Raw genomic sequence first — 22,671 nt, forward strand, 5'->3', positions numbered from 1 at the left:
CGGTATATTTATCAAGTCTTTGCTCTGTAGCTGTTTGGTCACTTTGAATCTGATGTTGTACGTGTTTCATTATGCACACTGTTTTGTATTCACTCTGCATTTCTTTGCATGTATTTGTTTAGAGATATGATGAAAGTGGTTTGTGGCCAATGGTATTATTATTGCAGTCAAGACAAACTGTGTAGTAAAGAAGCAGCCACTGCTTTAGTATTATTCAGCGTGTATTAGTAGATTTCCCATTACCAAAGATTAGTTGCTTGGCATCAGAAATGCCAAGTTGTTTATGTATATGTTTGGCAAACAATTTGGACTGTGTAGGATTTGAGGTTCTCACAGTGGTGATTATGAAGAGCACTGTCTTCTGGAATGTAACACCACGTAGTATGTTGAAAGTCAGCAGATGTTTCTGAGGAACATATCGCCTCCTTCTTCAGGGTCAAAGAATAAGTCGAGCAAGAAAGCAGCACTCTGCTTGCCACCTGCTTTCACTCTGGTTTCTTGCTTACCTGATTCTTCAACCCTGAAGATGAAGGTGATGTTTTCCTCTGAAACATCAGTTGACTTTCAGCAGACTTCATGGCATCATATCCCAGAAGATGGTACACTTCATTTTAGGCTTGTCTGTGAAGTATGGCAAATTGATGGTACTGCAACAGCACATGTACATACAAGCCATGTAAGTACAGGCTGATATAAGGATAATTTATGTTTATAACTTCGTTAAAGTGTTTTGTTTCTTAAAAAGGTGATTTAATTCTTATCTATAAATGCAAACATTATATGTTTTAGATAATATTTTGTGTTAATTTTTTTTAAGACAACCTACAACAAACTTGCCAGGGTTGAGATGAAGTATTTTATGTAGTGCTTCTTACTGTAAATTGTATTTGTTTTTACGTGTGGTACATAAATAATGATATCCATCCACCCTTTCTTTTTGTAAATGTAAATTTGAATGTAGATTATATAAAATGTACACAGTATTTATCATATTACACAAGTAATTTAAACAGATTACTTTTATTATTGTGAATCATCATCACCTTTCAATATTTGTTGTTTTCAGAACAGGAAAAGTTACTTCTTAATTATGAATTTTCAACAAACCAGACTCGGAAGAGAAGCATGAATTGTGACTGTTTGTCTACAAGTAGAAATCTCGTGAAACCCATGAATTTGATCTCAGGGTAAATAATGGAACTACAGAATATATTGGATGTTGGATTTGGGGTTCTTATGGAATACGGTCTCTAGTGTAACATCATGCAGTTTGGAGAGAGCCCAAGGTTTCAGAGGAGCATATCACTTCCATCTTCAGTGTAGAAGAATAAGCCAAACTAGCAAATTACTGAAGAACAAAAGAATCATACTGAAACCTTAATGTAATATGTACCACAGCAAAAAGCACTAACCTAACTATGTCTAAAGCAAGTGGTCAGTTTCCTGTCATAAAATCATACACAGTTTGTTATAATTCCAGAAAAATCACCTATATCACAAAATTATCCTTGGTCTCGAACCTTCGAACATCTCTTCACTACGCTGGTGTCTTACCCTTAGACCACCCATACCACAAAGAGTCCTTCTCTTTGATCTTCCTCTTATGTTACATCTTTTGTTATAATTACAGAAAAATCTTATTAACTCCACTTGTACTTTATAAATCTTTCGTTGGTTCCGAAGTTTGGAACTTCTCCACACTAAGCTAATGTCCTACCCATAGACCACCAACACCACAAAATGTTGCTTTCTTCAATCTTCCTCTTATGTTATACCTCAAGCCGTAATCCCAGGGAAAAATCTTATTAATTCATTTCTGTTGTACAAAACTTTCCAGATGTTTCTGATCTACTGCCCTAAGTGTCCATGTTTCAGCCCCATACAGAGCTATGCTCCAAATGTAGCATTTCACTAGCTTCTTCCTCAAATTTAAGTCCAATTTGCTGGTAAAAAGATTCTTCTTCTTGCTAAATGCAGCTTTTGCCATGGCAATCCTGGATTTAATTTCACAAGTACACCTTCCATCATCTGTTAACAAGCTACCCAAATATTTAAAACATTTCACATTCTCCAGTTGTTTTTGGTCTATCTTTATTGTGACTGGGGTTGGTTGTCTCGAAATTTTCATTACTTTTGTTTTCTCCACATTCATTTCCATGCCATAGCACCTTCCAATTTCAATTAGTCTATCAATCATGCCCTGTAGCACAGTTTCTTCCTTAGCCATTAACACCAGGTCATCTGCATATTTCACAGTTTGAATAATTTGCCCTCCTACTTTGAAGTCACCGAGCCCATCCAGAGCTTCCTTGGTAAGGAAGTCAGTGAGTCAGTGAGCAGAGGAATATACTACATGAAATAAGAAAACGGANCCCATACCACAAAGAGTCCTTCTCTTTGATCTTCCTCTTATGTTACATCTTTTGTTATAATTACAGAAAAATCTTATTAACTCCACTTGTACTTTATAAATCTTTCGTTGGTTCCGAAGTTTGGAACTTCTCCACACTAAGCTAATGTCCTACCCATAGACCACCAACACCACAAAATGTTGCTTTCTTCAATCTTCCTCTTATGTTATACCTAAAGCCGTAATCCCAGAAAAAAATCTTATTAATTCATTTCTGTTGTACAAAACTTTGATTGGTCCCGAACCGAACTTTTCCTCAATAAGCCACCAATGCTACGGAAATTTTTTACCCTTATTCTTCCTCTTATGTTACATGTCTGTATATAATTCCAGAAAAAATCATTACAAAAATCCTGGTGGTTATGAACCACTGACATTTGCCCTACCACGTCTGTGCCTTTCCTCTAGACCACCATAACATCTATTACACTTACTTCTGCGATCCTCCTCATATTCTACGACTTTATTTATAGCTGCAGAAAAATCATATTCATGTATTCACTTTTCAATTTCTATTGAACTGGGTAGGGGGGAGAACTCAAAATAGTTGCTATGTTAGCATACCTTCTTACCGATTGTGCTCTCAGCCCTGTCGGCCATTTTAAATTTAGTTAAAGTTGGATGCGTAGAGATGGCAGCATCATTGCACCATGGGGACATGGCGGCCATGTTGCCCACCAATAACATGGGTTCTTTCACGGGGCTGGTCCCAGGAAGAGGGTGATTGCGGTTTGTTGCGTGTGGATGTTTTGCTTTCCTGCCTGCCAGTTCTATATGTTGCATTCCGATTTATTTCGATGAGGTAGTTCAGTGTCCAATATTGTAAGCTGCATTTGCTAGTTAATTTTCAAGTGTACATGATTTTATATCTCCTAATTCACCCTCAAAGCATATGCAAACAAATTTTAACCTGCTAGCTTGCTGTTAGAAGATTTCAGTTTTACGATTTACGATTATTACAATTTTTATGAAACATTTTTTCTGATGTCATCGGCCCTTGGTAGAATTTATCATTATACTATCAACTTAAATTGAATATTATAAACCAACTAATCTTAATCATTAATATTTGCGACATATATAAATTAATATGAAGCTATTTTCAGTTTGAACATTTCAGTGTATTCGTTGCTAGGTAACTGCTACATCTGCAACATATGTTCTGGAATAATAATAGAAGCAAAATTTCTTGTCACGTTGAATTATAATACGCAGAGACAAACACATTTCTTTCCGATACTTAAAAATGTATGTTTGGACAAAAACAGGTCAAATCTCGCTCCTCGCTCATGTTGTCTTGTTTTCGGTAGATATCTTGTTCGAATCCCGTTTAGGAACTTAATATCGTTATGCATGTGTCTTATGGCTGATATCCTATTGAATAATGTCGTTAAATTATGTAAGGCCGAATTTACATTTTTGTTGTTTCCTTTAGGCTCATGCCTTGCAATAGACCATTGGGAAGACCAAGGTGTAGGTGGGTGGACAGTATTAAAATGGATCTTAGAGATATGGGATGGTATGGATTGGATTGATTTGGCTCAGGATAGGGACCAGTGGAGGGCTCTTGTGAACACAGTAAAGAACCTTCGGGTTCAATAAAATGCCGGAAAATTTTTGAGTAGCTGCAGATTTGGCTTCTCAAGAAAGGCTCAGCTCCGTAAGTAAGTAAATGCCTTGCAATGGATTAAGATAGCTTCCCTCTAAATTCCTCCCTCCTTTCCAACATTACATGAACTTGTAATTTATGAAACGTTATTACATAACCTAAGAATATAACTCCTCCAATTCTATAACTTGTTGATGGTTATTTTATGAAACGTTAGTGATATTGGTAAAATCTTTTAGCAATTATTTTTACCTTAAGCTGGTATGTGAGGGATATCATTATAATTTTCACATGTACATTCTTGCCAATATCAGCTAAATATCCTCAGGAAGAGCTGATAAGGAACTTGAGGCGTGAGAAGCGTAAAGGGAAACATGCCTACACGATACAGACCTGCCCCACAATACAGGGTTACTACAAATGATTCATTCCATTTCAAAACATTATATTTTCCAAAGTATTATATATAAGAACATGATTGGTACATGAAAAGAACCGCAAACTCACCAAGTTTGCATCGTGATACACCAGTTGGCAGCATGAGTGCAGTGCCTCACAAAATGGCGACGAAGCTGGGAAAGAGTTTCTGTGTGTTGGAATATGCGAGATGTTCGTCTGTTATTGCAGTGCAGCGTGCATTCACAACAGAGCACAGAAAAGAACCACCATGTAAACAGAGCATTCTGCGGTGGTATCGGCAGTTTAAGGATACTGGTTGTCTGTGTAAACGGAAAAGCACGGGGCGACCAATATAGTGTTTTGAAATGGAATGAATCATTTGTAGTAATCCTGTTTAGAAAGAACTCTTAGTGTCACTTAATGTTGGACGTTATTTGTGCTGTAATAACATGAGAGTTGACGTTATGACGTGCTGGCAGTTGCCCACCCATTGTGCTTCGTGTCAGAATACTAGGTAAGAGCATGCAAGATTGATGATTGGACAGGTTAGTTTAGTGGCAAATCTGTAGTCTTGTATTCGTGAGATGTGTGGTTCGAATCTTGGCTGGAAAATCGCATATCCTGGTTGACGTTTTTCGTGGTTTTTCGCAGTCAATCTAAGATAATTTCGGGTACAGTATATCAAGTCACTACCGCTTCCTGTCAATTCATCTTTCAAGACCCTCCCTATGATGAGACGTTATGTATTCTAAATATAAGATGAGCCGCACACACAAGATTAATGGAAGTAGAGGGAAGTATATCTTTGCATGTGGAATGATGAATGCCACGGTTACCAGTACTTAAAATTCATGACGGCAATGCAATACGTTATTACCATTTCACGTGTTTCAGTTGCACAGTGAAATGTTCCTGAACTTTCAAGCTTCCCTCAATATTTTTGTGGTCTTTCTCAGTTCTCCCATGTGAAAGCCGGAGAGCCGGCGTAGCGTAGTCGATATAGCGACTGGTAGGGTAAAGAATTTTCTCCAGAGCGTCCAGACCGGCTCGGTGGTCCACCCAACCTCCTATCCAATGGGTACAGGGGGGGGGTCTTTCCCCGGGGCGTGAAGCTGACCACTCACCTCCAACAAGTGCCGAGGTCAAGAGAATGTGGATCTATACATCCACTCCCTCGTACGCCTTCATGGAGTACTGCTTAATTCGTTGAGCACAGGGACAACTTTACTTTTTTTTTTTTTTTGCCCATGCGAATCCCAGCATACCACCATGAAATGGTCACCGCGTCTGCCTTCCTCCCCCCCTTCTCGTCATTCGACGTATGAAACTGAGCTTATATCGTCCTCGTGCTCCTTCTGAGTTAGTCCTGCTCAGCCTGTTACTGGCGCCACGAGCAGAATATTCGGATTCTGCGTCTATATTTTGAAGCCTCATACGAGATCCTTTACAATTCAGTTTTCCAGCTTGTACCTTCTGGCCTCTTTTGCGGTTNTCATGACACGCTTTTCAGGTAATAGCAGTTTTCTGTTGTAAGTCCCTCTAGTGTTAATGCTTTGATGCGTTACGTCCAGTAACTCATAATTCGCACACTTCATATTAGTGATGATATCTTCATAATTCGGGTTTGATTCAACTGATTATTTATTGTGTTAAGATCATGCAAAATTTATCTTGGGCAAATTCATTATAACACACAGTTTGCTTCTTACTGGCTTTTTACGGTTAATAATCAGAACGATCTTGTTTGATGAAATAATTGATGCTTCTTGTCCTCACTGTATATTGCCTAATTAATTAAGCACAGGGACAATTTTACCTTATATTGTCGGCAAAGACTGATACCTGCTGTTAAGTAGGTTGTTATATTTAAAAATATTTTACGAGAAAATTTGTTTAGGTCTTAAACTCAGTCGACAGGCTGTTGGCAGCAGTTCCTCATAAGTGTTTTTTTTTTAAATAAAATTTCACAGTATTATAAAGTTTTCATGAGAACATGTCATTCAGAGCGCCATTCGTTAAGTTGTACCGGCAAGTTATCCACAAAGAGGGCCTACAGTATTTAGGTTATCTATATACTAAAAATATTGTAACATCAATCTTGGCCGCGCCATAGCTCAAGCGGTTACTCGCTGGCTTCCCACTGCGGCGGCCCGGGTTTGATCTCGGGTCTGGTCAAGTGGGATTTGTGATGGAAAACGTGGCGCTGGGGCAGGGTTTCTCCGAGTACTTCGGTTTCCCCTGCCAATCTTCATTCCACCAATTGCTCCACAATCACCCTCACCTATCATCTGGGGCTGGTACAATAGGCCAGAAGTGGGCGCAGTACAAGGGACTTGGTCCCACCCCACTAGCAATAAAAAAATATCAGTCTTTATATAGGAATGATTCATGTTGGAAGTGACTTGAATACGGTCTAAATGTACCGCTATCAGAATCAATAGAACGTGACCAGTTTCGAAAAACATCTGCATGGCGGGCAATCATGTTGATTAATTTCGTATGACTTTAAAATATCGGGCGTCTGTATTTGCGGGAATGTTTGAGCGGTGAATAAGAATTCTCGTATAAAGTATTTTTCAAAATATATTTACTTTATGACTAAGAATTGTGTTTGTGAAAAACGTAGACAGTGTTCCTGAAGTTACAATGAGAATATTATTATTATTAAGATACAGATATATTTAATAACATCGAAACAAATTACAATACAACGAATTTCTGAAAAAGCAACCATGTTTGAATTCTGTGAATATAATACCCAACTTTTCAAATTTACGGCACGATACATGTGTTGTAGTGACCGTTAGACACGCAATATATAAGAACCGGACGAAATGATAATGCCACCGATTTTGAAAGGACAATTTTCTTACGATGGGAGTTATTCGATAAACCTTCTTGAACAAAATCTTCCAAGCATGGCCTTATGTTTCGATGTGAAATCAAAGTATCATAAGTGTCTGTAACGATCCCTAAGTGCCTGTGACAGTGTTGCAAGTGATAAGTGCAGTGATTATGTCAAGAGGTGCAACAATCTAGCGATCACAGCATCCATCGAACCTGGGGTCAAACCGTCACGTTGAAACCATAACAATGGCGGCCGAGCCTTTATGAATTGAGGACCAATTCGCAGGAGGTTGGACTGGCTACTTGCAGCAAATCAGGTACGCCATAGCATCGGCATCTTCTCATGTAAGTCCGGCCCCAGGCTGATCAATATTCCTAGAATTCGACGTTTCCCGTTCGTAGGAAAAACACTCCTTAAATGGCAGAAATTTAAATGTAGAATTTTCGATGTGATTTTATGGCATAAGCATCAGGGTGAGATGGAAACGCTTAGGAGTAACATAAATTTGCAAGTTATACCTAAGCAGTTATCATAACAATCACAAATCTCATCCCTTACGCTGCGCTTTCAGCACAAGAAGAAAACGACTTTTTTTTTCAGGTTAACACTTAAACGAAACTGGATATGAAAATGATAAAAGTTTGACTTCGTTTAGTTTTCAACCTTAATAGTCGATGGTCTACAAACGTGATTCAGATTTCATTGCGTTACTGTCTCTTGACATACATTGCAACCGCAGCGAATGAAGTAGAGACAGAACTTGTATTGTCGGTACACCGACGGGCTATGGGCTGGGAGGCCGGGATCGATTCTCATTGGAGACAAAAGAAAATCTCCACAGCATCCAGACAGTTCTGAGGCCCGCCCAGGCTCCTATCCAATGGGTACGGGGATAATGCGGCCGGGACGTGAAGCTAACAACTCACTTCAATCTATTTCCGACGTCAAGCATGGTGGAGCTATACCTCCACTTCCTCATAAGTCTTCATGGAATACTACTTAATTAATTAAGCACAAGCATAGCTTTACATTTACCCTTGGCACTACAGCCCCAGTGGGCCTAGGCCTACCTCCATGAACTTCTTACTTTACATTTACCTTCACTATTATAGAGCATCTGAAGGCTATGGAGCGAACCTATGAATTTTCAAATACAGTTTATAACCCAGAGATTTCAATATTGAAATTAAGCGACAATCACCATGTTTAGGACAGCGCTGGGAGCCACTTGGCCTCCTCTCAAGGTGGGTTGGGACTTCTATCCTGGGCGTAAATTTTTCCAGAACGTGAAATTGACCACTCAGTTTCATCTAGTGCTGAGTATTCATTACCGCTCTATTCAGTATGCAGTATACGTATATCCTCACAGCAGGGCTCTAGGCACAAAAATATTAAAATAATTTAATAAAAATGTCATTTATTTAAAGTCATATTGTTTACAACATATTTATGTGAAAAAGTTTCCTGCCAGGCAAGATGTCTCCCTTCTGATGACACATCAATGTGGGCAGCTGATGGTGATGAACTTGCAACATGAAACAATTAAGTTATTTTATAAATCCACCTTATCTGAGAGGAAGGGAAGGGAAACTGTACACAGCACAAAGGGGACCACCAGACAGTTGCAAGAATTCTGTATCCAATTCCTCTTCTTCACTCAGATTAGTTATTTTAATACCACGATATGAGTATGTTAATTTAAATAAAAATGATATTAATGGTGGAATTGGAAGCGAATTAAATTTGAGAATGCTTGCTATTATTCAGTTCAGAACTTATCATTCCATGTTCTATGTAAAACCTAAGATTAAAAGACATGCAACTCTAATTCTACTTACACTAAATGGGAGTGAACGTGGCCTTCAATATAAAGGCAGATAATAAACTGAGGGACTTTGTTAACAGGGTGTTGAGAATATTTGGACCTAAGAGAGAGGAAATGACAGGAGTGTGGATAAAATATGCAATGAGGATCTGTATTGAAGAAAGCAGACTGCTTTTATCGGTTCTCACGGTCTCTTAGCTTGCAGATTTCTTATATTTTTTCTTCTACCCTGAATATGGAGGCGATACGTTCCTCCGAAACGTCGGTTAACACCACATATACACGGTGCCAAATCCCAGAAGACTGCTTTCTTCATAGTCAACGCCGTGAAAGCCTCAAATTTTACACAGGATCTGTATTATTTACATAACATTGTCAGGGTGATTAAATTGAGGGCACAGATTTCCTCCAGGGCAGGGAACAATCATAAAATTTGTTTATGACTACATTTACTGATTGCCCTAGAATATCCAGGACAGAATATTTTGATATATTTTCTTCTCTTTTTTACTTTCATTTTTCTTTCAACCCCTCCTAAATCCAGTGCAGATGACTGATTTATCTCACTCCCTGGCTGCAACTCACGCCCCAGTGTGATTAAATCTGAAGCGAAAATATGTGAGCCTAATATAGATTAAATAAGGCAAAGAACTGAAGAGAAATTCACAATGAGAGTTCGATGACGATCTGTAATTTTGTCATGGTATTATGGTAGTTAAGTGGATCTGGAACGGGGTCCACTCAGCCTCGTGAGGATAACTGAGGAGCTATTTCAAGGATATAACGGCTCCGGTCTAGAAAACCGAGATTAACGGCCGTGGGGATCCGTTGCGCTGACCACGCGACACCCTCTATCCGCAAAAGTTGGCACTAACTTCGCCGACAAGCAGCGGTCGCTCGGCCGGTATAGTTCGCTTGCGGACTAATGCCACGGAGTTTGTAGCAAACACGAAACCAAAGCAGTGGGTACACTCAGGATTATCAGTGAGATGGTTAATGTGCTGTCAGAGAAGCGAAGTTACCTCCTGCTTAGCACTGGCTGATGGCGCCGTGCGATCGACGGCGTTCCATTTCCTGCGTTAGGACCCGTGACATCTCTGGCTGCGAGCGCCGCCTGTAATCCTGCTGTGCCAAGTCCAGAGGGGTGAGACTCATCTTCGTGCGCGCCGTGAGATCGCATGCCTCTGCTTGCAGCAACATCTGCACTAACACATGTATAATGTCAGCTACAGCACATCAAAGTGGTGAGGGCCAACAAGACTCCTCTTGACAACAACCTGTCTTAAGTACGGCTGACGTAATTATAATGACTAAGCTACGGGATGGGTGACTTAGGAATCGGTGTTCGATTCCCGGCAGGGACAGATTTCTTTTCCATAGCGTTAGCTTCATAACTTGTACTCTTCTCTAAGTATAATTAGAACGATCAAGTGAAGGAGGATGAGATGGGCAGGGCATGTAGTACGAATGGGGGAGAATAGGAATGCATATAGGATATTGGTGGGAAAGCCAGAAAGAAAGAGACCACTGGGAAGACCAAGGTGTAGGTGGGTGGACAATATTAGAATGGATTTTAGATATATAGGATTGGATTGATCTGGCTCAGGATAGGGACTAGTGGAGGGCTCTTGTGAACACGGTAATGAACTTTCGGGTTCGATAAAATGTTGGGAAGTTCTTCAGTAGCTGCAGAATTTGCGGCTCCTCCAGAAGGGCTCAGCTCCATGAGTAAGTAAGTAAGTGTCCTGGTCTCTTCTGAGACCCAACGAACTTCTGTTCAATGGACATTGACAATTTCCCTGGGGGTAAGGCAGTCAGAGGCATGAAGCTGACCACTCATCATCGTCTAGTACCGAGGTTAACGCTTGACGCTATACTGCCCCATACGTCTTTGTTTGGTACTTAAGTACAGGGACAACTTTATCTTACCTTTATTGGTTTATTATTCTTCTAAATATTGCTTCTTTTCTTTAGTTTATAAACTCGATTTCAAGCAATTCTATGGAGAAAATTCCTTTTTGGGAAGCTAATATTCGCTGTGCTAGACCACTCTGACCACTAGACCACTGAGGCGGTTCGAATGGAGAAAAATTTCCTTCATTTTCATCAGTTTTAGTGGTCTGCTGGCGCATGACTACACAGACCAGAGCAATCCCACCGTACCGAGGGTCCCGAGCCACACGAATGCAGTGAATATTCTGGTGCACTATTTCTTTAAGATTTGTCAATTTCAAGCCATTAAAATTATAATCTCAGAATGAAACAACAGCTTGAAATATTGTATACATTTTGCATATTCATTTATTGTTAATTATTGGAATTCTGAACTTTCTAATTTGGAACATGGCTTAGCTTCTGGATGTCCGTAGTTAGTTAAGTATGTTGCTTGAGTGAATAAGGCCCCCAAAACTGTCCATTTGTTAAGTATGACTTCAACCTACCACGTATGTGTTTATGTAAATTTGCTGATGATATTTTTATCGCAGAATTTGGTTGTATAAACTGATTTACTGCTTAAAGTATTAAATTTACACTTGGCAAGTGAACTGTTGCATTTTTTAAAATAAATTTTTAATAAACAAACCATCAACTCTTGGTCGGAGATACAGACCTAAATGTTCAAAACTGAAGGCTACTTGGCCATGACCAAGAAATCCGAAAATTTTGTAGGGTGATTCTAAATTATTGTCGGGGTTTCCGTTTGTAATCCACGGACACCCCGACAATAATTTAGAATCACGGTGTATATCCTGTTAAGAATTACAACCGGTTATGTAGGAAATATCGCGATTCTGAGCAGCACAGTGCGAGTCTATGTGTCAAGTTTCTTATGCAGTACCATATACAGTCACTGTGACGTATTAGCTGTAGAACCAAACCACACCATTAGAGCGATTACCGCTTCCTGTTGAGAAACAGGGCCGTCGGACGTTGAGTTTCCTGTATCCAGGAAGCAACGCCTTGTTTCTTACAACAGGCTTACAGTTGGGTGTTCTACACTTGACAGCTTGGTGTGCGCATAAGGGGAAGCACGGCAAGAGGGTGTGGGTAATACAATGGGAGCTGTGTTACGTCTGAACACTATACTGATAATCAGGGCCCGGATTTTGATGACCTGAAAATGGTTAAAAAATGACCTATAAAATGACCGAAAAAATCCAGAAAAATGACCTAAAATATGACCAAAAAATGTAATATGCAGGGCCCGGAGTTTGATGACCTGTAAATATTAAAAAAATGACCTATAAAATGATCGAGAAAATCCAGAAAAATGACCTAAAGGAAAAAAGAAAGAACACTTCGCTTCCATGTTATTCACATTTCAGAAAACATATGAAGAAAAATTCCCTAAAATACCCAAAAATGACAAGATATACCCTTAATCGTCCAAAAATTTACCAAAAAAATTACCCCCAAAATGGAAAAAATGACCTTAAACCTAAAATGTAAAAAAAAATGACAAAAAATTACCTATAAAATTTACATTTCTGTAACCAGCAGCTCATATCCAAGATTTATATATTTAAGAGCATCGCATAGGATACAAGGAAAAATAGACGACACGTCATCAAAATCCGGGCCCTGCTGATAATCAAACGGTCCCTCCTGTTCAGAATTGACTAAGTCACTCGCCTCCTTGTCCACTTTGATATTATACTGAGGCACTATGTTATAAGTCGGAAGGTCGCGGGTTCAACTCCCGATGTCACTGGATTTTTCAATTGGCCTAATCCTTCCAGCCGCACTATGACCATGGGGTCGACTGGGCCTCTATCACAGATGAGTACCAGGAATCTTTCTGGGGGGTAAAGGGCGGCCGGCGCGTAAGGCTGACAAACTCATCGCCATCTGTGGGCCAGTTGTCAAGAAAATGTGGGAGCTTCGACGTCTTACAACAACAGCGCACACAGACATCTATATCATCAGTGGGACTCGAACGCACGATCCCAGCGAAGAATGTTCATGCCTTAGGTCTCGTGGCGGCCAGTTTACTTACCTGCACAACCTTAATGAAGCCGCTTTCGACGGCGATGTGTAAGGGAGTGAGCCCCTCCTTGTTGGGGGCGTTGAGTTCTATGTTGGGGCGCGCCAGCAGGAGGCAGACCACCTCGTGGTAACCCTTGCCCGCCGCCAGGTGCAGGGCCGTGTTCCCACGAAGATCCTGAGCGTTCGGAGGGGCGGCGTTATTGAGTAGCATCGCGACGGTTGAAGGGCGGTTCTTGCGGGCTGCGAGGTGCAGGGGCGTTTCGCGGTATGCCGTGCAGCGTGATAAGTCAGTGCCGGCGCTTGCCAGGAGCGTCACAGCGTCGAAACTTCCCGGCGCGTCCCGTTCTAGAGCCTCGTGCAGAGCTGTCTCACCGCGGTCGTTCTGTAAACTGGGGTCCGCACCACAGTCCAACAAGACCTGCCAACAAAAAATGTTCTGCGTATTCTCACCGTGTGTTTCATTAGGGATAAAACTAAATTGTCCTTTGACTGTACGATCCTCCAAGAATCTTGACCTCCTTAGGCCGCGCCATAGCTGAAGTGGTTAGTCGCTGGCTTCCCACCGCGGCGGCCCGGGTTCGATCCCGGGTCTGGTCAAGTGGGATTTGTGGTGGACAAAGTGGCGCTGGGGCAGGTTTTCTCTTAGTACTTCCGTTTCCCCTGCCAATCTTCATTCCTCCAAATTCTCCAACATCATAATCACCCGGGGCAGGCTACAATAGGCCACTCAGTGGCCACCGTGCCGAGTGGACCCAGTTGGACTCCACGCGCCACTAAGCGAATTTAATTTAATTTAATCCTGAACTCCTTTGCAATATATGCCCATTCCCTTTGAATTCAGCTTTTGTCCACTCGGAATTTTTATTACGTATTTCAACATGCATAGTTTTCCGAATTCGATTCCCGATGAGGTCATTGAATTTTTTCAATTGACCTAATCCTTCCAGCCGCACTATGGCCCTGCGGTCGACTCAGCCTCTAACAGAAATGAGTACCAGGAATCTTACTGGGGGTAAAGGGCCGCCGGAGCATAAGGCTGACAACCTCACCTCCATCTCTGAGTCGATTGTCTAGAAGGTGTGGGAGCCTCACAACCCTGCGGGCCTCCACGGTCTGTTACAAGGATAGCTTTACCTTTACAGTTTACTGAAATGATGTTATTCCCACGCCAAACTCTAACCTGGATGACTAATGGTTACCTTTCTTCTGGGCTTACCCTTCGACCTGTCCAGCAGGGAAGAAGGTAACAGGATATACGCCCCCGCTAACATGGCCCTACAGGTGATCAAAACCCATAAATTTTCCCATCACGTTAAGGTATTACACCAGAGGGGCGGTGAGTAAAATTAGCTGTTATAATTATACCCAGTGCTTTCCTCTCACACCGGGGGGGGGGGGGAGGTGTGAGCACGAAAACCAGGGTCGGACGTACACACGACNGGGGGGGGGGAACGTTTCGTACACAAAACAGGGTCTGAAGTACAGGGACACCAAACGTTGAAGAAAGTACTGGGTTCAAGACTATACTTGATTCATTTAAAGACGCCTTTTAACTACCTCGTCGAATAGTAGCATTATGAGTGATACATTGGAAAAGGCATGGAGAGAAACGGTCATGGCCTATTTTAAGGCTTTAGTTCCGGAATTTGCCTGGAGGCACTGAGAGGATTCACGAGAAACATGTCAGGGTAGGCTTTCTCCCGCCGAGATTTGAACACGGGATCTGTGGAATATGCATCAGTAATGTCGAACATTGAGCCGGTCACGGTAGCCGAGCGGTCTAAGGCATGTACTGTCTTCGTTCGCTTGGAAACCGGATCGTGGGTTCGAATCCCACTCAGGGCATGGATGTTTAGTTTGTGTGTGTGCGTTTTTCTGTGTTTGTATACAGGTAGAGGCGTTGCGACGAGCTGATCACGCGCCCAAGGACTCCTACCGAATGTGTAAGATCTAGAAAAACCGAAGTGAACGGAGAAGTTCACGGAGGTAGGCCTAGGCCCACTGGGGCTGTAGTGCCAAGGAAAAGGAAAAGTCAAACATTAATCTCGGCTTTCCGTTGTGGTCTGAAGAGAAGCAAGAGAATATAAAGTTGCGTAATATCGGTTGATTCATATTTACTTGACTCTACAAAAACTAATTCTTGCGTAAATGAACACGTAATTAAGCTAGACTGGACTAGATTCTGACAGGTGCTACAACACGCTAAAACGAATATCGGTGAGCCGTGACGCCGTGCAGTTCCGTGGACTTTGCGGGGGAACATATCACATTCATATACACAGTCGCAAAAAATGCCGAACGGAATCCAGCAGTTTGTCGCCTTCTTAATTTCCTTACCTTTCAACTCTGAAGACGGAGGAGATGAGTTATCCTGAATCACTGGGGGGGGGGGCTTCTGCCAGAATGTACGGCGTTACAACCCACAAGCTCGTACTCCTCACAGTCATCGTTGTGAGAATCTCAAACATACCACTGAGAATGCTAATAAGCAGACAAAAAATAAACTCTGTGGCTTTAGTCCGCAAGAAAACTATACCGTCCGAGCGACCGCCGCTTGTCGGCGAAGTTAGTGCCAACTTTAGCGGATAGAGCGTGTCGCAACGAATCCTCACGGACGTTAATTTTCGGTTTTCTATACCGGACTGAGAATTCTTATAACTTTTAATTTACTTATCCGGTTTTAAATTTGCTTTGGTTATGATGTACGTAGGAGTAACATCACAGGGAGACATGTAAACCGTAAAGTTGTGTCCGTGCCATGCGGACATGCGGGGGAGTGAAGGCATAGCTCCACAATTCTTGACCTCGGCACTAGATGAAAGAGAATGGTCAGTTTCACGCCCCGGCCGCTTTACCCCGGAGGGACAGTAACCTTAGTACACATTATATACGATGCTGGGTGGGCCCCAGAACCAGCCTGGACCCTGTGGGGTAGAGAAAGCTCTCTTGCCCCTGCCGGAATTGGAATACCGACCTTTCATTACGTACACCGTCGCTGACTGAGCTATCCCGGCTACTAATGTAAACCGTAAGATTTTCATAAGGATCTATTGTCGAATTTGTGTATATTTACACGTTTTTATATTGTCTTCAATATATTATGTGAAACGAAGCGTTACCGTTGATAGACATTATAACTCATTGACCTTAGTTTATAGTTTAATAATTGTGTATTGTTAAAGAAAGGCAGCTGATGAGTAGCCGTCGCATTTTTTGTTGAAGTCTATCATAACAATTGTTGAGTTCCTGCCCCAGTAATAGCTCTGATGCCGCATCGTATATCGAGGAATTGAAAGTGTCAGCATAGATCAAAGACGCATTTATGCTTCCATTTTTATGTTGGAAAAAAACATCAATTAGGCTGTTAACAAGAAACAGCTCGTTCGTAAAGGCATGCAATTACAGTAGCTTAAAATTGACTTTCTGGATCAACTGAGTGCCCTTCATAGTTAGCACAAGAGGCAAAAGTACAGTCAACATTTACAGTAAATAAACAGCATATCATTTACCATATTTCTTAACTGAATATGTGTCCATTGTTGACACGTGTCACTGATTCCAAACTTGAAAACTGTTTATATTGAACAGTGTTCTTAATTACTCAAAGTTATGACTTTTATGTTCTTCGAGGGCATTTTCAACTGTATACATAGACTGAGGATGTTTGAGAACAGGGTGATGAGGAGAATATTTGGACCGAATAGAGATTAAATTATGGGAGATTGGAAAAAACTGCATAATGAGGAGATTTATAACTTGTATGCTTCTCCAAGTATATTTAGAATGATCAAGTCAAGGAAGATGAGATGGGAATGGCATGTAGCACGAATGGGGAGATGAGAAACGCATATAGGATATTGGTGGGAAAGCCAGACGGGAAGAGACCACTAGGAAGACCAAGACATAGGTGGGTGGACAATAATAAAACGCATCTTAGAGAGATAGGGTGCGATGGTATGGACTGGATTTGTCTGGTTCAGGATAGGGACCAGTGGAGGGCTCTTGTGAGCACGGTAATGAATCTTCTGTTTCCATAAAATGTTGGGAAATTCTTGAGTAGCTGCATAATTGACGGCTTCTCAAGAAGGGCACGGCTCCATGAGTGAGTGAATGATTTTAAACCGTATAGGTTGAGAAAACTTCATTAGACGGGGAGATGATAATGCTTAATGAACGAGTAAGAGTTTGGAAGGAGGGAGTCGTGCTCTGTTTGAAGACGTGCGCCTGAAGCTACCGTGGCATGTAGATCCATTGCTAGGTAACAGCCACGAAAAAAGCAACTATACAACAGCCGTTTCTAAGTAATGACTCCGAAAATAAGCATGTTTCCACGACAAGAGGACACAACAGTAAAGGGAATCGGTGTTTTCTACGCGGTCCGTGCCGAGATATTATAAGCGGGACAAGTTGGGAGTTGTAGTTAATGAGTGAAGAGTGAGTTGGTTGTTGAGTTAGTTAGATAACCGTTGGGGTTCAGTCCTTGTGAGCTGTTGCTGTTAGAAGCTGGTAGCTGAGGCAGGGGACAGTTCGGGAACCCAGAGTAAGAGGAATGTCCGCCGTTGAAAGTCGCTATCAGGCAACAGCTAATAAAGATTATAACATACTGAGAAGATTTAATGTGTGTAATAGTGAACTGTAATGTGTAGTCACGCACTGTATCAAAGTATACAAATATCCGGTCATCAATCCAAAGACCGTATATAGTCTATCACATGACAATACCTACTAAATAGAAGCATAGAATTTCACAGATGCACCAACGTGCTTTGTGTGTTTTCTTGACAAAAATGATCAAAGTATAGTATAACAGGTTGTGTTTTTGGCATAAATATTTACTTATGCTATTTGACAATGCTTTTATGTGTGATTTTCGTTGGTCCCACGTTTCTTGAATTGGAATTTCCTGCTGAAGAGTTCAGAGCTTTGGAACAGATCCTTCTTTGTGTTCATGTTATTTAATCTTACATGGCACGCAAATGGAGAGGACATTTCGCTTGGAGCAGTCCACGAGGCTGAAGAATGGCAACGAAAGACGCTAAACACATACAGACAAACGTACATACCTAAGGCGCGACTAAACCTGTAATCTGTGTCACCAGCATGCAACAGTCATCATGTCCAAAGGAAACTCACGTGTTTACATGCCACAACGAACGCAATATTATTAACATTTCTTTTGAAAGTTATAGTACCAATTATTTAATTGTAGCTGTAATTGTTTGTAGTGGGCCTGGAACGGGGTCCACTTAGCCTCGTGAGGATAATTGAGGAGCTATTTCAAGGAAACAGCGGTTCCGGCCTAGAAAACCGAGATTAACGGCCGTGGGGATCCGTTGCGCTGACCACGCGACACTCTCCATCCGCTAAAATTGACACTAATTTCGCTGATAAGCGGCGGTAGCTCGGTTGGTATAATTAGCTTGCTGACTCAAGCCACGGAGTTTGTTTTTACAATTGGCTCCATCTAAATAGTGCCAAGATTAATANGGACTCAAGCCACGGAGTTTGTTTTTTGTTTGTTTTTACAATTGGCTCCATCTAAATAGTGCCAAGATTAATAATGTTGGAGCTATACCTCTGTTCCTCAGTACATATTCATCGAGTATTGTTAAATTAATAAAGTCGAGGGATAATTTTGCCTTTTCCTTACCCATTATTAATGTTGCTTCTCTTATGTTCTGGTTGATGGCCACTGACGAAGGTGGGAAGTAAAACATCAAATGTGTAGGTTTGTTAGCACAGCCTTGAGAATGCAGCGAAGTAAATATTACTCCAGAGAATCGAACAACTTCCGAAAGTTTGTGCTGAGTCTAGATGGAACAGTGACATCGGATTTCAAGTGTCCAATTAGAAATAACGAAAAAGTAATTAATTGTACTTGCATCATTCCAGTGGTCTCGAAGTTTAAGAACTGCAAACCTAACACGCGAAACAAAACGTTGTCACGCCATTTCGTTCAAAAACATTGAAGGAAATATCGGACTATGAGGCTACGTTTTCACCCAGAATAAACTGATATGTTTCTACCAAATTTGGTATGAACATCCTGAAATTTTAAGTTACCCAACCTTGTTATCTTATGGTTATCTAACATCAGTAATAAACATATCGTGACATTTCGAAATGTTGAGGTTATGTGTGGAAGAATTCAGGTACGCAAGAATCCATAGCAGTTTCCATGTAGGTGTACACAAAACATCGGTATGTATGGTTATTACCTTAGCAGAGGCTTCACTTTGTATACTCCGTCCAATTATAACATCTAGCATTGAAAACTTAAAATACAGGTTTCAAGACACTCTTCGAAGGATCATTCATGACAACTGACGATAGAGGCTCTTGCTGGCAGTTAACATATCGGCCTAATTGATTGTCTACAACTATCGAGTGTGCTTGCCAGGATATAGCGACTGGCTACGGGCTGAATGACCGGAGTTTAAGTCCCGGTAGGGTTAAGAATTTTATCTTCTCGACGTGGTCCAGACCGGCTGTGGGGTCCACCGAGCCTCCTATCCAATGGGTACTGGGGGCTATTTCCTCAGGGGTAAAGCGGCAGGGGTGTGAAGCTGACCATTTCCCTCTAGTTAGTGCCGAGGTCAAGAAAATATGGATCTATACATCCACTCCCCGATACACCTTGAATACTTAAGCACAGGGGAAACTTTACCTTACGTTTACCCAGTGTGCTAAGTTCTGTTGACGCACTGTGTTACCGCAGTCTCATGCAGCACCGTGATGATTTGATTGCATAGAGAACTAATTCCACGTGACTCCTCTATACAGTGCAGATGGAAACATTCAAAGGACAGCAGGTGCCTAAGCATTTTCCAGAACTTCCTATTGATCTGATGAAATAGATCTTTGTTGTATTTGAGGTTCTCGTAACTATTATTATGAAGAAAGCAGTCTTCTGGGATTTGGCGCCGTGTATATGTGGTGTTAACCGACGTTTCGGAGGAACGTATCGCCCCCATCTTCAGGGTTGAAGAAAAAGTATANATTATGAAGTTCTGCCTTCTGGAATTTTGCATCGTATAGACCCGTAAAGTTCGCCAACTTTCAGAGGAATGTACTGCCTCCATCTTGAGGGTGGAACGCTAAGTAAGCAAGCATTAAGAAGGAAGTTGCGTCATCTTGCATTTCCCCTCCCCCTTCTTCGATGTTAATGATATGCTAGGTGGAATGGAGAGGACAGAGTTCAGAGGTCGGTCGCCGCATCTCTCAGAAATGGGGAGGCGCAGTCAGGGAAAATAAGAACAGGGATCCTAGAAAACGGATACGCAAACAAGTCAAAATAATTTGATATATTATCGGTGCGTAGCTTGTAGTGTTCAGTGTGGGTGATTATAAGGTATATACTATTCTATGTTTTTATAATTTTCTTTAAATATGTTTCGACGTGCTAGTGATGCAGTAATTATATATTTAGAATATCACCTGTAACAGGGAGACATACATGTGAGTGGAAAACACGCCTTGACTCCTGTATGGAAGGTGGGAACAGTGAGAACAGATTACGATGGAAAACTCATGAATGAGATAAACGTAATAAGAGAAAGAAGAGGTGTTACCTCGCAAAGTGAGACGGGCCGGGGATATAAAAAAAGTAAAGCGATCCCTGTAAGAGGCCATGAAGGCCCATAGGGTTGTGAGACGTTGAGGCTCCCACATTTTCTAGACAATCGGTTCAAAGATGGCGGTAAGGTTGTCAGCCTTACGCGCCGCCCGCGCTTTACTCCCCAGGAAAATTATTTATTTAATTCCTGGTACTCATTTCTGTTAGAGGCTGAGTCAACCCCAGGGCCATAGTGCGGCTGGAAGGATTAGGTCAATTTGAAAAAATTCCAATGACCTCATTGGGACTTGAACCCGCGAGGACCGGGGATATAAAAAACTCCTTGGCCTGTAGTCCGTAGGCGAACTATACCGACCGAGCGACAGTGAAGTTAGTGCCTACTTTTACGGGCGGAGGGTGTCGCGTGGTCAGCGCAACGGATCCCCACGGCCGTTAATCTCAGTAATCTAGACCGGAGGATGGGGCATCTGATTGATTGATTGATCAGTAATCTGTCAGACGACAGGTCCACAGTCTCTTCCAAAAGACAGTTCCAGTTCTTCCAAGACAGTTCTTCCAACAGTTCCTCCACTTAATACGATCTCAAGCTTTCTCCTTCAATTAAAATATCTTCTTCGGTCTTCTTCCTCGTCTTTTGGGCACTTCTATCTGCCCCTCCGGTTTGTTTGTCTCCAGAGGAAACATCTCGTATACATGGTATCTCTGTTTTTGGAAAGAGACTATCCAGGAAAAGTGATAATGTGGTAGTTTTTCCATTTGCTTTCCACATCGCAGTACAACAGACGTTTAAACCACTCTGGTCACGCCTGTTGCTGGGGCATCTATCCCCAGAAAATCCGCTGCTATCTTAGCGATTCGTGAATATGAAAGTTTCGAACCGTTGAATTAAACAGTTCTCACGTTGAGAAGCAGAGTTACATTGACATCTCATAAGGACTTTTAAAGCACAATAATTCGAGGGGTTGGAGTTGCTGATGGTTACATTCTTTGGGCATACCGACCTTGAACGCTAGTTTGCATTTTAATGCTAATTCTGAGAAGAACTGCTGAACGCGTCGTTTTATGTGTGATCCGTATACATTCACAGGAAAGTAGGTGATCAGTTCTTCCCAGAACTTCTTGTTAATAGCTGAAATGTTTAATACTCCGTTACTTGATGCCAGTTTATTAATGGTATAATAAGTGTAGAATTGTAGCATGTTAGGGGTTAACGTACTGACAAACTGGTCGGGGCCCTGAGCTCCAGGAAAGTAACCCTATACGTCCCATGTTATAACGAACTCGGCCCCATTACGGACACCCGTTGAGCCATAAGTCCGGGGCACGTCTAGCCCTGCAGCTGGTACAACACGTTATGCAATCACGCCGCTGTCCCCCTCGTATCGGTGTGACAGTCTGCATTTGTTACGTAATTTCCTGTGTTGGCTACTTGGGTTAGGTTTGTTTCCATTACTGCTTGCACTCTGCACATGTCTGCTAATGTTGCCGTTGCGTAGAAACGGGATGGCACGTGACGGAAAACACGAATCATCCATATGTTAGCAAGAGTGGAGAAGAAATCCCTAGTAGGTATAGCGACGGGTAGGACGGCCGGGGTTCGATTTCCGCAGAAGCAAGACGTGTCTCCTCTCCACGTAGTGCAGACCGGTTCTGAGACCCACCCAGCCTCCTATCCAATGGATACTTGGGGCTAAAGCGGCCGGGGTGTGAAGGTTACCACTCACCTTCATCTGGTACCGAGGTCAAGAATGATGGAGCTTTACATCCACTCCCCCATACGTCTTCATGGCGTAGTGTTTAATCAGTTAGGCACAGGGACAAATTTACTCTTTTTTTTTCCTAACAAGAGTGTACTGGTACACATGTATTTTCTAAGTGGGTTCTTTGCAATTTTGCGCTGACTTCGCTTTGTGTGGGCGCTCAGTGGAAAAGATATAACCTTTTTGATGTCAACCAAACTCTCAGGGTTTACCCAGTGTCATTTTAGGCTCGTCTGGGGTCATTCCTCTGTTATGGG

The 22,671-nt window shown here is 41.9% G+C and overlaps 1 protein-coding gene across 1 annotated transcript in view; it reads right to left on the reverse strand.

The window, feature by feature from the left end:
• Nucleotides 1-8,663: 8,663 nt before the first annotated feature.
• LOC111865198 (ankyrin-3) overlaps nucleotides 8,664-22,671 on the reverse strand; it is a 25,905-nt gene continuing 11,897 nt past the window's right edge. Inside the window, exons 3-5 of the mRNA XM_023853039.2 lie at nucleotides 13,089-13,496; nucleotides 10,114-10,291; nucleotides 8,664-8,791 (exon numbers count right to left, since the gene is read on the reverse strand). Of these exons, the coding sequence (XP_023708807.1) occupies nucleotides 10,121-10,291; nucleotides 13,089-13,496 (579 nt within the window). The 3' untranslated portion in view covers nucleotides 8,664-8,791; nucleotides 10,114-10,120. The remainder of the gene's footprint in view (nucleotides 8,792-10,113; nucleotides 10,292-13,088; nucleotides 13,497-22,671) is intronic.

The sequence above is a fragment of the Cryptotermes secundus genome, unplaced genomic scaffold, assembly GCF_002891405.2.
Source record: "Cryptotermes secundus unplaced genomic scaffold, Csec_1.0 scaffold238, whole genome shotgun sequence".
NCBI lineage: Eukaryota > Metazoa > Arthropoda > Insecta > Blattodea > Kalotermitidae > Cryptotermes > Cryptotermes secundus.